The following is a 17821-nucleotide window of genomic DNA, read 5'->3' as shown; positions in this document are numbered from 1 at the left end:
GACAGGGCGTATGTGCCGATGAACAAACTGACAGGCATAAAATGATCAGACAGGATACAGGCAGGCAGGATTCAGGCTGGGCAGACAGGCAGGCAGACTAATTGGCTGGCTGATTATCTGAGGTAGGCAGAGACAAAGTGTACAAGTAAGCTGGCAAAGCACAGAGATATCAACAGAACTACTAGTTTTTCCAGGGATTCACATGATCCAGCTTGGATTTTGTTCTGTGGATTAATTCATATTGTTATTTGAGTTACTTTAACTCAGTATCTGACCCAGGTTCTGTCTTAATTCCTGCTGTCCATTGCCTGTTCTTCTCAACCATTCCTTCTGTTAACTGTTACAACAGTCACTCCTACATCATATCAACTTAAAGTTTTTCAGGTTTTCACAATTAATATTGATGACACTGATCTTTGATCTTTTTTTGGAAAGAAGTGACACTTGCATTAATTCTTTGTAATACAATTAGAGCAATTAAAAAGATATGGCAATGTCCTTTTATCAAGTGGGCTACAGTATCACATCCAGGTCAATATCTAATACACCTTTTTAGATACAAAATCCTATTTGCATTACTTGTTATTTTACCAAAGGATCACACTACAAGTTTGTCTGTAAAATAAAACAAATGTGGTTCCATTAGAAGTAGTTTAGGTTTTTACCAAAAACCACCTACCTTAGTCAAAATAGCCTGGCATTACATAATAGTTAGTGGTCTATTGATGCAAATGCAGATTTACAGCTGTGGTATCAGGCTAAATCCACACTTATAGGTTAGTAGTTTTAAAATGCATCACTTCTGCTCCTTTTATGTCTGGCATCCAAAGGATTGTTTTCAAGTTTTCAATCCCTAAAAAGGAGAACTGTGGGAATGCTGCTTTACTTGTTTGAGTTTGAAAATTGGGTTGTATTGTAGTCTGGATGGGCAGAAGCAAGGGATTACTTAAAATAATCCCCAGTTCTTTTATAACAGAGTGTTGTTTTAATATGGAAAATCACCTCGGCCTGACCAACTAAAGATAATCATAGTTTTTGACCAGGGTGGGTGTGCTCAGTGACACTGTGTGAAATTAATTCCGTCAGTCTGAATGAGTAGCTGTGGAGAACTGTGAACGGCCAGGGTCCCTGAACCCTGAACCTCGGAGCGCTGCTCCATCTCCATTCATCTCCTTTTCTTTGTGGAAGGGTGAGGGGGCGAAGCCAACATCGCTAGGCTGTCTGCTTGTTCTTCCCTTCCCTAGGTCTGCTACTGCTGCAAAGGAGCGTTTGCCCCATGGCTCAGGGTTTTCTCACCGAGGTTGCTGGTGAGCCTGTTGGCCTGGTTGTCTTTGTGGACGGGTGCCCCCTTGTTTACCTCTCACAACCGCAGCTGAAGCAGCAAAGTCAGCTCTCGATTCCTGTGGGGGGTGAGGGCTCGGTTTTCTGGGCAAGCAGAGATTAAAGTCTTTCCTGAGGGTGCTAGTCTCCCTCATTTTCTCCAGAACTGGACCTTTGGTGTGGATGTATGCAGTGTCCATCATCTCTGCCTTCTGTGCGTCACTCAGGCTTGAGTGGTTCAGCCACAGGGCCCTCTCACCTGAGACTAGGGATGTCGGGATTCACCAATTTTACAATAACTGTGGTTTCATAACTGTTAGAATTGCAAAAACTGTGATATTTACCTATGGTGTCCTGCCTTTCGTGAGTCAAGTAATTTGTGTGTGCGTCATGCAGTGAAATCTCTTGCAAGTCATGTTTTGTGTTTGCGTTGTGCTTATGTTTGCTAAACCACTGACACGTTGAGAAGAGGGAATTGACGTAACAGCCTTATTTCCACCAACACTGGCCAAGAATTAGGAGAAATCCTAGTTTACGGCGGTGGTGGTGACCGAAGACGTTACAAAAAGGGAAAGAAAAAGATACATAGCCAAGCTAGACGCGCCACAATGCATTAGCTAGCCAGTAATTAGTGTTAGCACACAGGGGATAACTAAGCTAACTCCAGGTTACAAATTAATTGTGTTAACAGTTTAATGCTAACAGCACCCTGATGGGCTTGCCATAACACGTTAGCCAGAGGGTATGATCGTCACAAAGTCACCGGTGCACCTGTAAGCAAATACAGGTTAACCGGCAGGGCAGCTCGCCTTGACGCGGACACTGCTCATAATTAAACGTTGTTACGGCAAAACATCTTCTTATGAAGTACTTACTCAGCAAATCTAGACTGAAGCCCGTCATGTGTTCAAGTCAAGTCAAGTCAACTTTATTATCAATAATGCCATATGTGCAGGACATACAGAGAATTGAAATAGCGTTTCCCTCTAATCCCCGGTGCAAACAGCATTAAACATGAAATATAAAATATAAAAAATATAAGTAACACACATGTTTACATATAAGTGACACACATGGCTAAAAACTGTAATGCAGACAGGTTGTGTGGCTGACCTAAGCCACAGTGATTCATAAAAAAATAAAATCCCTCTCGAGGGTATGTGGGGTTATGAATTGACAGTACCCCCACAGTTCTGATGAATTCAGTGGCTTTAACTGATTAGCAGAGCTACCTGAAGCTGATGAGCTTGGACAATATTTGCCATCCTCCCCTACAGGGGAAAGTCTCATCAGGTACACAATGTTGCTTGGTACCCTGTCAATTCAGCAACACCAAGTAAGTGTGTGCTGTGTTCAGAATGCTACATTTATCTTTATTCCAACACCTCCACTCCCTGATTGCCTCCTTTACTTTTCTTATTCACTCCTCGTCTGTATCCCCATTTTCCTTTTCTTACTCCCCCAGCTCAACTTCACACTCTCTGAGGAAGAAATAAATAAAGAAGGAATGTACTTGGTGGGGATTGGTTTGGTTCTCTGTTCACTAATGCTGCTGAATCGATGGACAGTTACCACGGTAACAGGAAGGCTGGCACCAAAAATATATTCGATACAACATCTTTTATACCTCCCCCTACATTCAGTCTGCTGACTGGTGCATCTTCCCACATACACCACTGTGAAGTCATTTCCCAAAGCAGGATGCATGCGGGCTGGCAACCTTGTAATTCCAAATACAATTGTTGTGAAAAACTGCAGTACAAATAAAGGTGTAAAAAATCATTTATTTAGCTCAAAGTTGTCCCATCACCTTCGGGGTGATAAACTCTTCCATTATGACCTCAATCTACAGTTTATTCTTGTTGCTTTACTCACTGAACCTTTGTTTTTTTTTCACCAATACATACAATTAGTATAACCAGTCCAATTTGTTGCCTTGAGCTAGCTCATGTGACCTCAGGTGTGAGCCAACTACAAAGCTAATGTAGCAGCAAGACAACCTGAGCCCGGTGCTGCAGCTGTAACATGACATTGTAATAATGTGACATGTAGAACTAGATTAGTAGTAGACACTCCCACTGCTCTGCCAGGCTGCCATACTGTGGCTTTAACCACAGATTCTAAAATAGTTATAAGTTTGTATCAAGCTGTACCTGCCTGTGTTGATAACTATTGGTTATATTAGATCATCTTGATGCAGGTCCAGCCAGTCATTACTACATTTTTAATGAATAATCATTAATCACTGCTACATTATTAATGAGTAATCAGGAGGAGACATAAGCAGCCATGACTATATCATCACAAGTGCACTGTAGTTGTTACTGTGTTATGACAGTGCTCTGTATTTATTACTACATTACATGAATATTCAGAATTCATTGTGACATTATTCACCCCTCTTTAACACCTGCAACAGTAGGTGTGTTCAGGACCGCATTTCAACGAGACAGACTGACACACACACACACACAGACCGACAAGGTGCAAATAATATCAGCCCCACTGTCACAGCGGGTAATTACCTCTCTCTTCTCCTCTTTCACACACTTGTTTCTTTCAGACTTTTGACTTTTCCTTGGTCTCAGAAGAAACACTCCCTCTCTGTTGAAGTCAGAATAAGTCAAATAGTGAGCTGTTACTCTTTTGCCAGTGTTTTTCTTTCAGAGCACTGTGGTAGTGACAGTGCAGAGTACTGCTTGCTTGTTATGTAACACTGTGTGTTTGTGTGAGGGAGTGAGGGCGAGAGAGAGGAAGTGTGCATACATTAAGAGGAAAAAATATCTCATCCAAGATGGTGTGTAACACACTGGAAATAAAAATATTTTCTTCACCCTCGTGTATTTTGAGCACAAACACACACACACAGTATGTACAGTACACATTACTCATACACGTGCCAAACATAATTGACATCACATTCTTATATCATACACACACACTCATTTGTTCTATTTTTCTCAGATCTTCCTTTAATTCCTGGTGATTCCTGCACAAGCTGATCACATTCAGCCTGCAGACTTTACTCCGATTGCTTTCTTCTTCTCCATGTGAGATGCACATTTGCATTCCCCCGTCTTGACAATTTAGTCCGACCTGCTTGCCAGTGAGCTGGGATGAAGCTTTGCATCAAGTATAGGGTCTTTTGTATTGGTGTTTGAAATTTCCCCACAAAAAAAGTGGTCATGCCGCCTCAGTGTGGTACAGTGAGAGTAATAATTCTCTAACTCAGGGATGCTGCCACCTCCGTCTCATCTTGTATCATTGCTTCTGTCATTGCTTTTTATTTCTAATCCTTGAAGAAGATTTAGCTGTTATCCTCAAGGCTTCTTCATGTTGTAACGCTGCCATGGTTTCTGCATGCTACTGTGCTCTGAAATCAGACACAGGCAGGTAAGGAATTCCAACAACAAGGGGGCAGTCAGATGGGGAGGATTTGCATGTAATACCACGTGAAGCCCTGCGTGTGAGTGGAGGCAAACTTATGGGGCTGTAGTTCAACTAGATGGTGCTCTCTGCTTTATTTTTTTTATTTGCATTGGCTATTATGTTTAATCTTAAATTAAAGGGCTGCGTGAGTACAAGTGATTAACAACAGAGCTTATGCAATAACCATTTTTACTCCTTTCTTTAGATTCTAATGCTTATGAAGTGTTGATTTTTGACTATGCTGTTTGATCATTTTCATTCACCTTTTAACATTCATACTTCGTACCCATCAGCACAAAGCTTCGCCCTGCAGTCACCTCCACCTTCCACCTTGGCTGATTTACAGCAGGAGTTAATGCACCCTGCTAAATCGGCTCAGTCTGAGCTTTGATCCCTCACTACTGCAAAGCTGAATGGAAATAGCTTCCATGACAACAGCTATTGCAACATATAGATGAACTGTACAGTTGCCGTTATGAAATAGACTCCTGTGACAGAGTTCAAATTAGACAGAAATGCATGAAACATGGTTAAATATTTCACAAAATGTGATGTGTACCTTTTTTTTTTTTTGGTGTCTTTTCTGTCTGCACTGTCATGAGTCATACCACTGCTTAGCGTGCCCGTAAGCAGGGCCGCTGACAGGTTTGGCTGGGCCCGGGACAAAATTCTCTCAATGGGCCCCCCCCCCCCCCCCCCCCCCAAAAAAAAAACCCACACACACCTCTACTTTCTCAGTCCCTACCCTTAAATGACGGAAATTCAAAAAAATACTCATTACTCAACAAACAATTTATTTGAAAATTTTAACATTAACTTTGTGTGCCATGCGCCAGACTTTTGTGGTGTCCAGCTTCTTTGCAAGCTTGTGTTCTATGGAAAGCATTGCCAGCCCGTTGAGCCTCTCCTGTGACATCTTTGAGCGCAAGTAGTTTTTTATAAGCTTCAATTTGCTGAAAGCTCGCTCACCTCCAGCCACAGTCACAGGCATGGACAGGAAGATCCTGAGCAAAATGCAGAGGTCCCCATAAATGCTCCTGAATCACTGTGTCTTTCTCTCTCTCTCCCTTCACTCTCCTCCCCTTCTCTCTCACTGGTAGCCTGTTCTTCCTCTCTCTCACTGGTAGCCTGTTCTTCCTCTCTCTCATACTGTTTGGTAGCCTGTTCTTCTTCTCTCTCATCCTCTCTAGCCTCTCCTATAAAGGTGAAAATATTTCGATAAAAAGGGCTATATCTAAATTAACAGGGGTCAAAATGAACCATTTAAAAAATAACAAATTGAAAACCCCTTAATTTGATGATTGAACACAGAAAAGAATAGACTGATCAACTTGGCTAACTCTATCCCAAAGACTACAAAAGTTTAAAAATCTAAGGTTTTTTTTTTTGTTCCCAAAATTGTCAAACGCCGAAACACAACCACAGAATTCGCTTGTGCAGCTCCCAAACACATGACGTCGGGATGACAAGCCCATTTATTACAGATAAACCAAAAGGATTATTTACAACTTTAATTGGATAGGCTATGGATATGGACTGAGTGAAGTTATGGCTTTCAGAATCATACCACAATAAAACTCACGCTATTGTATTCACTTAGAGCTCATTAACTGCACATTTCATCGACCATTTTTCACTTGACCAAGGGGAATCATGTCAAGGGTACTTTTATTTATCACCAGACCCGCGTGTATGTCCGCTGAACTTCCAGAGAATGTTTGGGGAACAAGGCGGAGCCCATTCATCTGGCGAGTTTCAAGTTAACGGCAATCAGAAACGAAGTTACAGGCTACCCCAAAACGTCACGTTTATAACCCATTCGTTAAATCTAACTCATCTAATGGCAATTCCACATGTTGCCATGCCACTGGCTTATTTTAAACCATGAGCCGCGTTACACTGGCTGTAATTCAGCTGACTGGGAATTATTCTCAAATCAATTCAGCCTGATTGGAGTGCGCAGCGCGTGCCTGCCTGAAACATTTGCGGGGTAATGTGCATATTCTAAGATTCAATTAAATATAGGCGTATGAAACACAGTGTAATAAAGCCGTTGTGGTTATCAAATTATTCAATGCCCCCTGTCTGTCTGATATTGATCTCCGTGTGACTTTCTCATGTGGTGCTGCGCTCATGTTTGACACGCCGCCTGTGCCTGTGTTACTTGACGACGGGGCTGGAAAAAGTTGGCCGTGTCTTACCTGGCTGTGCTGCACAGCTGCCTTTACTGGTACCTGCAGCATCACCTGAGTCTTTTCTGAAATATTTATACAGAGATCCCCTCAGGCTTTCGGCTTCTTCCTCTCTTTTTCGCCTTTCTTTTTTTTTTTGGGCTCCTGACTTGTGCATGCTGAATCGACTTGCGCAGCGCGCACTGACCACTAATGGAATGTCGTCTTTTTTCTTCTCCAAAGACCAAACCATTTTGGCATTTGATAGGGGGTTATTGGCCGTTTTTTCAAGGGCAATGAAGGCAAACAATCTAGGAGTCATTAATTGAATGCAAATAAAGCACTTTTCTTCTCTAAATCAACACATTTTGAAGTATACATACAATAATTAATCCCAACTTCATGGGGGTCCAGTTATGGGCCCCCCCCATTCCAGGGCCAGTCCAGGGCCCGGGACAACGTACCCGTTTGTCCCCCCCTGTCGGCGGGCCTGCCCGTAAGATACACATTGAAGTAATATTTTTATCTTCGGGCAAAGCAAACTGATTAACTAGGAAGTGGGTTACAAAAGTTAGATAAGCAGATGCTGTGCCTTAAACGCTATGATATTTCCAGATTTCTCTGGGATTTTAAATCTGCACATCATAGTAAGAAAGATGTGTCTGTAACTTTGCATTGCACATAATATGAAAACAGTGTTGAAACATTACGAAAAAAGTTAAATTACAGTATTGAATGAACACATCTCTTTGACTAACTCTTATTCTAATTCTAAGCAGCAAGCAAAAAAATCCTGAAAATAGACATATACTATACTAGACTATACTCAAGCTTCTATGACAACACAATAACTTGTTGTTATAATGGTGAGAATTTTGAAGTTGAATTTGTCTCACCTCTCCCACAGTCTGCACACAGAAACACAGCATACCAATCTCCATAAAGTGAGTGTAATTACCAAGAGTGTAAGAATCAATACTTCTCTTTTCATTTTAAACTTAAACGAGGACTAAAACACAAATTTCCCACTGATGACTCCTCAGAGAAATGTGACAGGGTTTTTTTTTTTTATCATAGCTATGTACAACTGCACCTTACACACAGAGCATTGATACGTTGAAACTGGGATAAGGGATCTCTATTACACCTGCAACACAAGGCTGTGGCCTGAGCTCTCTTTACTGGAGTGTGGAAAAAAATAGATCAACAACCATCACCATGGGAATTTATGCTGAACGGCTAACCTGCTCCGGAGCAGGTTAAGTTTGAGTTAAGAGATCATCTCGTATAAATTCACCGCCCACCAATCAATTTCTCTGAAACATGACATCACCTTGCTTAGAAGATCTTGTGATGCTTGGTTGGCAGATTGTTAGAGGGTCCCTGAGGAGGGCAGGGGTCGTCAGAGACCTGATTGTGTTTGTTAGGTTCATTTCAGCCAGATAACGGAAATATATCCTGGGTTGTTGAACTTGCTTAGAGGCCCCTGATGTTATGTTTGAGCATTGCTGTAAATGTTTATAAATTATTGAAAGGTGCATATGCATCAGGATTATAAATTCAACACTATGTCTTTGTGATTGAATTGAAGTGGAACAAGATAAATTATCCTGTCGAGTGGCAGTATTGACATTTACGTGTGGTTTCAGCAGAGCCACAGGTGACATACTGGAGAGTAGGTGTGAATGAGATGGATCAGTTTTATCTGGGCTTGCAGTTTGGTTGCGGTGTGCAGACTCACAATCATTACATTCCTGGCAGCCTAGCAGCAAGATCTGACAAATGCTAGTATCAGTGCAGACCTTGAAGCTAATTTGGTTTAATACTGCGATGGATGGTGATGAATCATCACATTTAACAAGTTCTCCCTCCTTTCCCTTTGTTTTCTGCCTCCCTCCACAGCAGAGGGGCTAGACTCAGCAATGTTCTCATTCTACTCCCTCCATTCCTCTTCACTTTCTAAACTGCCCTTCCATGAGTGTTATCTGTGATCAGTGAGTGAGTGATCCATTGGCACTGTTTTACAGTCATTTCTGCTCAAACCCAGATTAATCAGTAATGCTGTTCAGGATACAGATATTCCTGCGGGACGTGTTTCCATCCAGTGATTCCTCTTTCCCCACTGTGACTTTGGTATCTGTCTTGCAGGTAAAAGGTCCCGTCAGTCACGTTGCACTTCCTAAATTAACAGGGAATTAAAGAGCTTTAGTTAGAGGCACTGACATCAGATACAAACACTGTAAAATGTGTATTAAAAACATTTCAAAAGAAGCACTGTGAGCATCGACTCATCCTCCCCTGGAGGTTCTGAAAGCAAACTACAAATCTAAATAATAAAACAGATTGAACCTGACTCTGATTAAGAATATGAGATTGGACATATGGCGCTACAAAGATTATTACACTCAAAAATATTAAACGCATTACCTTCTTACTATTGTAAGAACTGTTTTTTTTTCGAACAGTTAAATAAATGTTTCATTCCCAATCTTTATGTTTAGTCAGTTATTTCTGTGCTGGAGTGCATTAAATGTCTATATTAATACTCTCCTTGACTGTTTTGGGAGAACAAGCTGTGTCTGGAGCAGATGACTGTATAAAGACATCTGAGATGAGGCATATTTTGAACAGGAATAAAACTTAAAATCTAGTTAGGAGAATGACAAGAAACATAATAGGTGCCCTGTAATGCAGATGCATTCTCACTTATGTTCATAGATTTGCTGTTTGTCACTTAGGTCCTTCAAAGGTCTAGTGTGTAAGATTTAAGTGAAAGGGATCTATTGGCAGAAATGTAATGTAGAATAATCCTCATGATGTTTTCACTAATTCATTTTATCTTAATTGTATGAATTGTAGTTTTCTTTATATTTACATCGAGGGGACCCTCTCTACAGAGGCAGCCATGTTTTATACATTAGTCCAGACTGGACAGACTAAACACTTTTTGAGTTTTTCTGACGATTAAAGGCTACCACAGTTTCTTTTTCATGTTTGAAAGGAGAGGGTGAGGTGAGGGGTGTTTAGCTGCAGTATGCAATTTCAACATTAGATATCACAAAATTCTACACATTGTACCTTTAAGCCTTTCTTTCAAAGTCATGATGGTAGAATGCTTTTGATCACTTCAAACAATAACTTAGTGGTACATGAGGTGTGAGGAATAATTCATGAAAAATGAAAATTCACTCATTATCTACGCACCACTATGCCAATGGAGGGGTGGGTGAAGTGTTTGAGTCTCAGGGGTAAACTTTGTGGCAGCTGAATCCAATACAATTGTAAGTAACTGGTGACCAAAACTTCAGATGTAATAAAACAACAGAAAAAAACATACCATGCCTCCATACTACTTTTTAGCCTAAATGTCCTGTGATATCTTCCTACGATGTGCATTCACAGACCCTCGGACACACCATCTTGTAACTAGGTCTGCTATAGCTTCGCCACTTCCTTTGGACTTTGGTGTAAATGACCTTGTTTCAAACCCACTTGTCCATGATGCACATGTTTAGAAAGCTCCATGTTTCCTGATCCTCAGAGGGGAAACAACAGATGCTATCATTTTAATCATTCTGTGAGAAGGATGCAAATGGTATTGTGTTATGTTGGCTTGTCACGATAACTATTTAGTTGGAAAACATGTTGTCCCAGAAAAATGGGGACAAACAATGATATTGTCATTTTAAGACCTTTTCGTGTCCCTCAGTCTCAGTGTCCAGAAATCAATGAGTATGTAGAAAGTCTGTTTCAGTATCCTCCACAAGCAAAACATAATTAATTTCAATCAAGTTAAATCAAGGCAAAACAAACACAACACAAGGGGTCTGCTCCAGGTTTTGCAGTGGATTTTCTCAAACCTACAACTCAGGAAATTCAACAGAAAGAGAAGCGTCCATGTCACAGTTTAATACAACAGTGGTCCATAATACAATATCTACAGGGCACTCACAGTACTGTCCAAGGTGAAGTTGGTCAGTCAGTCGGGCATACTGCGTCAGCCTTTAACTCCACCAAGGCCGGTATAGCTCCAAAAAATTCCCCTGGACTAAACAACCCACCAGGTGCTTTCCTCCTTACTCCAAATTTAGAGATGAAGCAGAGAACAAGCAGAGCGCCTCTGCAAAGGTAAAACAGACAGTCCTCTCCCATCTCCCCCAACTCTCCTCTCCGACCCCTTCACTCATTGCTCTGCAGCCTACTAGTCACATCTGTATAGTGGGTCAGAATCCGCTTGGCCGTTCTGATTGTGGGTGTGACTGTGGAAATCATGAATGAATGAACTCTCTGATAGGTGTCTGTGACGTAATCCAACGCAGGTCTCTACAGTAAACAAACAGGAAATATTGAGGTTGGCAAAAATGATTGTGATCATATCCATATATGGTACGATGACAGACCAAGTGTTGTGTGCTGTGTATGTACTGTTTTCACATCAGGACCAAATATCAGTTTACAAGGTGGGTTTGTACACAGTATACTGCATTCCCACCTAAGTATTACACCTGTCAAGTAAAACAGTGCGTCTTTCCCACACAGTGCTGCTCAGTTGTGCAGCATTGGCCCTGTTTGTGTTTGGGGACAAATGTGATCTGACTCTTACCTTTCTCAAAAGTTAAAATGTGTCCAGAGCTGCTTCCCTTTGTGCTACAAGCAAAAATACACTGAACCCCACTGTGTGGTTTCTCTGCATGGGCATTTTGGGATGAAGCTGAGAAGACTGGATATACTTAGTGGTCTCAGTTGGAGTGGTCTCTCGCTGCCTGGATGCAGTTGATGTTCTGTGCTATTTTCTCCTCCATTGTGGTGTTGTGGTTAACGACTGTAATGGCTTGAAACACTCATCTGAGAGAGTCTCAAGACCCACTTCATAATATTCTGTCACGGCATTGGACTTGGATGCATTTTCACAGCCAGAGATCTTTCTTTGTAACAGCAGTGCTGTGTGTGCACCTGCTATTATTCTGTATTTATTTATTATTTTTCATGTGCAGATACTTCCTTAGCAGAATTGATCAATTAAAACATATTAAAATGGACAAAGATAAGTGTAAGGATTGACATGACTTTGCAGGGGATAAAACATGTTTCGCTACACTCACAGAAGATGACAGAAAGAAACTTTTGAAGTCAAATTTCATGTACTGCCACAGCAGATGGGATTTATATGAGTGCTGGCAGAGTTTAGGATTCTCCGACTGAAAACAATGAACATACAGTTTGCTGTCAGCTACCCACTCTAACACTGTAAATGCGGCATTAGCTTATGCATCTTTTTGTCAGACTTATACCATTTAACGGAAAATGCAGCAGCTGTACTGGCACAACTTTGTGCAAGATTTATATCTTAACATGACAATTCTCACTTATTCTCAGTCATATTGGGCATTTGTGCCTGCCTGCGTGTGTGCGTGCGTGCGTGTGTGTGCGTGCGTGTGTGTAACCAAGAGAAGCTTCCGTGTTACAGCAGTGTCTGTCCAGCCTTTGGTTCCCTCTTGGCTGTTGTCCCTTCAGAGGGGTGGGGTGTGGGAGGGAACTTGTTTGCCGCAGTTGCCGATGCAGCGATGGGGAAGCAATTCATTGCTGTCCCACTACACTGACTTGCACGCACACACACACACACACAGACGGCACGATGAGCAGTTAGTCTGAGTGCTGCCCAGCGAACAGAGTGTAGTTTGGAGAGAGCACTTCCCAGCTAGGGAGATAGCAGGTTGAATCTTTCTCTCTCTACACACACACACACACACACACACAGACACAGAAACACACACACGCGCAAAGATTGTCACACGCACACAGCTTCATAGACAGGCATGCAGGAGGAGAAGGAAAAGAGTGTGGAGGTAAGGAAAGACTCTAAGGCCATTCTTAGCCTTTACTAGTGATACATGAGTGAGAGGGAGAAACTCTAGATATAGATCGACGCATATGTCCGTGTGTGTGTTCGTGTGTGTGAGTCTACATTCACTGCTAGCTCACCCTGCAGTCTGGGCTGGTAAGGGGGTTGAACTAGCAGAAAACTGCAGCAGAGTCTGTCAGTGATTTCTTGCCACTGTGAGGTTGAACTATACATTTTTTAAGACCTCAACCAGGGAATCGTTCATGCATGTAAATGTTAGTTGTGAGGCACTATAGGTCTTTTTGTGTACTAGACACTGCTTTATTTGTGATAGAGCAGCAGATTGTTAGATTGTTATTTACTGAGCACATACACAACACCTGATGTTATGAGAAAGGATGCTGTGCTGAAGCAAAAATGAATTGTCAACAGGCTGAAACTACATCACCCACAATTTAAAAAATATATTACTCATCATTGATGATGTTGGGCTACTGAATGTGGTGGTTACAGCTTTACACATACACAGCATGTACTAGCCTTCCTTAATTTTTATGGTACGAGTATATGTGTGTTTAGGTGTCACATACAGTAGAGTCCTGTAATTAATGATGGTTATTTCTCACAGTTTTTGACATTTTGGTTGAATGAAAAAATAGCTGGAACTTAATAATGAAAATAATGAGTAGACAGAGTTATAGTGGGATGTAGTGTGTGCACTGTATGTGTTTAGATGTTGAACTGTATGATCAGTTAATGGCTCAAGTTATGATAGTTATCATATGTAAAACTTTTGAGGGGGGGGGGGGGGGGGGGGGGGGGGGGGGTCCATTTCATATACTGAAACTACAACACAACTTTTGGTAGTGTTTGCATTTACATGTCCAGAGACACTGCAAATGAAAAGTAGCTGTATCTCACTCTGTCATACAGCAGAAGAGCTCTATGTGCCCCATCAATACTATCAAAGTATCTAAATGTCCATTCCACAGAGAAATGCACACAGCAGGTTTAACAAGCTGTCAGAAATTCCTAATGAAACCGTCATAATTTTTTTCTTGCTGATCAATAATGTTGTTTTATAAGTTGTGTGTGTGTGGACTGCAAACTTAAAGTTACTTACAGCTGAGGGATGAAATCCACCTCCTGGAGTCAGAACTCTTGAAAACAGGATAAGCGTCCCAGCGGCTTTGTCTACATACTTGCTGCTCAGTCAAATTGTATTTCAGCCAGAATTTCCCCATTTCTGCTTCCATCTTCCTGCCATGCTTCCTCCCACTTGCCTAAACACAGCTTCCAGGCTTTAATCTGCAGCTCAAGTCAATCAACTCCACATCGGCCGACAGAAATGGAAAGCCATATTCGCCAAATTCCACTCTTGCTGTTGCGTCTTGCGTGGTCACCCACCTGCCTGATATCCCCGATAGTCATTCTGCTGCAATGCACGCTCCCCAGAATGGCACTGCACCGGATTGCATGGAGATTTTAGCAGCTCTGGAGGGTTAGCCGGGGGAACAGGACAAGATGTCAAACAACAGTGAGATGATTGTTGGTTGTTAAAAGTGCAAATATGTCTTCATTTGAATATCAAAATCAAATGTTTTTCATTCTGTGAAATAAGAATGATAGAAAATCGACACTTTGGTTATAACCTGTCTGCCTGGGTTTCTTCACTTGTTAAAGGTCCAGTGTGTCAGATTTAGGTTAAAGGGATTTTTTAGCAGAAATTGAATATAAAATAATCCTAGTGATGTTTTCACTGGTGTGTTTCATCTTAATTGTATGAATTGTTGTTTTCTTTACCATAGAATGGGCCTTTATATTTAAAAATGTCATATTTACATGGAGGGGGGTCCTCTCTGTGGAGGCCGCCATGTTTTTTACTGTCGTCTAATACTGGAAAAACTAAAACCTTTTGGGTTTTTATGACAACTGAAGTTCACTACAGGTTCTCTTTCATGTTGGGAAGTGGAGGGTGAAATGAGGGGTATTCAGCTGCAACATGAAACTTCACCTCTAGATGTCACTACATTCTACACACTGAACCTTAAAGATAGAACTGATGGGCACAACTGTGAATTTTTTTTACCAATAACAAATTTCTGATATGTTTTGTTGTTGTTTCATTGTATAGTTTCCTGCTATTTTGTGTTTAATCTCCGGATGTAGGTTAGGTGTATTATATACAGTATGTACTATTTTTCATATGATGGAAATAATCATAAAGCACTTAAGCAGTATGAAAGGGATTTCATTTGTAAATGATACTGGTGAATCACATGCTGTTCTTGTTTTCTTTGAACAGATTACATGTCACTCCATAAAATGTTAGTTTCAGTTACAACAGAACATTGCATGTTTTTTGTTCATCACATATCCTCAAGTGAGGATGAGCGGTAACTATAGTCTCATGAGCTGTCACACCCAGGAGCATTAGGATGCACTGTGTGAAGTGAGGCTCAAGCTGGACAGTGCATATTTTATCATAGTCACTTTGTATCATTGGTTACATTGTATGTGAACAGCAGTAGCAGTTTTTGCTGTTGATCTGGCATTTTATTGTCACTCTTTTTTCATTTATTTTTTTATTGGGTCATTATGAATGCTGTCTTGTATTTTTGTGTATAATCACTCTTTTTGTCAAAATACTTCATTAAGTTGCACTATTAGTTCCATCAATATATTGTCTTGAGACATGTTTTCATCTTGATGAAACAGAACTAGTTTGTATTTCTACCAGCCAGCCTGTTCTGCCTAATTTGTGCTTGGGAACAGTTTGTGATAATGAGAGGGAAAGCATGTTGACTCCACTTGTTTTTGTCCCAGGGCCTCCTTTTGTGAGAGCCAATAAAGTGGCCTCTGGCCCATCCATGCTTTCTCTCTGGCTGCCTCTCTGTCTTCTCCTGCCCTCTGTCTCTGCCTCGTTCTGTCTTTCATAAAGTGATCGTATTGTTTTGAGGGGAAAGCCCCATAGTTTTCTGGATATAGGGGAAATTACGAGGTAGAAATGTGGGAGAAACAGATGGTAAGAGAGTTCCCATGAAGTGATAGAAAAATAAACCACTGCCCCAACATTTTAGTCATTTTTGTCTTTCACCTCGTGTTTATATCACAGGAAATGATTGACTTTTTTACATCATTGTGTTACAATGCAAACCAATTGAATACGTGCTGCACAATTTCACCTGCATCTTTTCCCCAGTACAGTATTATCTTTGTACTATGATTCATAACTATTTTCTTTCTCTTCAAATTAAAGAATTTTCTCAACAGCTCCGATAACAAATGACACTAACCATTCTCTGAATGTCACTATACCTTTTGTATTTTTATGACTATCAACAAATCCCATGTACAGGCCAACACCAGTGAGTGTGTATCTAGAGCATGGTATATATTCTGTTCAATACAACACTACTGTTGTCCAAAAACTGCTAATGATGACACACTTTGGTACAATGTGAGAAATCGATTCCCCAACACAACAGACACAATCAGGACATGTATATTATCAATGTGTTTCACAGTGTGAAAGAACATGGCTGCATTCAGTAGATGCATGACCATGCATGTTTCTTCTTGAATATGTTTTTAAATGGATCCTTACCCCCAGTGTGGAGGAGGTGATGTGTGTAAAAAATCCTCTGTCAGTCAGAGAGTGCCCTCAGTTCACAGTAAAGAGTCCACATGCAATTTCTATCTGAATCATGGGCTCTGTGGTCATAGAGTATTCAGATATTTATTTTATATACAAATAATTATGAATGGAAATTATATGGAGATTAAGATCAATAGCAAGATATAGAATATCAGTATGCATTTGTGATGTAGACAGTGTGTACATGCTGCATATAAACAATACTTTAATATGTGTGCCTTACATTTATGAGGATGTTTTTCATAAAATGTGCTCTCGAGTTGTTTCCCCACAGGATCCCTCATTAATTAATCCTCACTGACCTCAGTTACTTTTTATTAAAAGGCTGTAATTGAATTTTTAGTTAATGGCTCCTTTCCTGGGAACAGTACAATACTCTCAGTGTGACACCTCCATCTAGTGGTTCATCACAGTAAGCACCGTACTATATACTGAGGTTATATGCAGAATGCAGAGTTCACACAGTGCCCGCTAAGATATTTGCATATGGCTTGATTCAGCACCATGGATGTGTAACCCAGTCCTGATGGAGTCGAGACACTTAGAATCAGTGACAGCTCTTTTAAAGATGCTAACTTATAGATACAGTAAGCACATGACAACATAGAGGTTTCATAGCCAGATTCACTTTTCAAAATCACACTTCCTTCCTTTTTGTGTACAAAAGTAAAAGTATTTTGGAAATATTTTACACAAGGATTTGGTCAGACATTGAAATAACAGCTTGTTGTTCCCACATCTTTCATATGCTTACTCATAACTAACTATGTACTAGGGCTGTCATTCTACACAACAACATTTTTGACTTATAAAAAACATTCTCAATTATACAACTTTCAATAAGATGAAAAAAGGTCACATGTGTTTTTTTAAATTAATATTTATTTAAGTAAATTATTGATAAAAGGAATAGATGAACAATTAAAACAGTGGCCACACCAGTCTGAAAAAAGGAAGAGAAAATAGATAGAACAATGTTTTATATTGGTAGGTCATGGTGCATGAAAATTGGGTCTTGTGTTTTTATTGACTAGTAAGTGCAAAAGTTTCCACCACAGTATAGCATTAATCATAGTCATTACTGATTGTCAAAGTAAAGCCCATTATAGAGGATACATTATGTGATTAAGTGAAACATTTCTTCACCAGGTCTTGACAGTTAAAGACATATTCATATCTCGTGGCCACAAATTATTTATCTTGTACCCAAGATTTTATAACTAGTGGCCACCAAGACTTATTATCTCATATCCACCACTTAATAACTTGTGGCCAAGACTTATTATCTCGTTGAAATACTTTGAGTGGTCATCAAGGCTAGAAAAGCACTAAATACAGACCATTTATCAGACCATTTAAACTCAACCTAATAACAGAGCAAGCTTTTTTTTATTAGAGTAC

The 17821-nt window shown here is 40.5% G+C and overlaps 1 protein-coding gene and 1 long non-coding RNA gene across 35 annotated transcripts in view; one reads left to right on the top strand and one right to left on the bottom strand.

Annotated features, from left to right (window-relative positions):
* The window catches only part of dlg2 (discs, large homolog 2 (Drosophila)), a 183029-nt gene that overhangs the window by 54547 nt on the left and 110661 nt on the right, over positions 1-17821 (top strand). The window contains exon 1 of one of the 34 annotated variants that reach the window (XM_069510340.1): positions 12557-12766. The exons of 32 other annotated variants lie outside the window; for them this stretch is intronic. In XM_069510340.1, coding sequence (XP_069366441.1) covers positions 12737-12766 — 30 coding nt within the window. In that variant the 5' untranslated portion in view covers positions 12557-12736. Of the gene's footprint in view, positions 1-12556; positions 12767-17821 lie in introns of those variants that run through there. One more of the 34 variants, XM_069510336.1, reaches the window with a different exon arrangement.
* On the bottom strand, positions 2402-14221 carry LOC138404901 (uncharacterized). The gene is made up of 3 exons (XR_011238645.1): positions 13886-14221; positions 8995-9099; positions 2402-4693 (listed from the first exon to the last, which is right to left on the bottom strand). It is a non-coding gene; the product is annotated as an uncharacterized lncRNA (long non-coding RNA).

This window comes from Paralichthys olivaceus, chromosome 15 (assembly GCF_024713975.1).
Source record: "Paralichthys olivaceus isolate ysfri-2021 chromosome 15, ASM2471397v2, whole genome shotgun sequence".
NCBI classification, from domain to species: domain Eukaryota; kingdom Metazoa; phylum Chordata; class Actinopteri; order Pleuronectiformes; family Paralichthyidae; genus Paralichthys; species Paralichthys olivaceus.
Note: the sequence above shows the minus strand (reverse complement) of the source record. Positions and strands in the feature narration are given on the sequence as shown.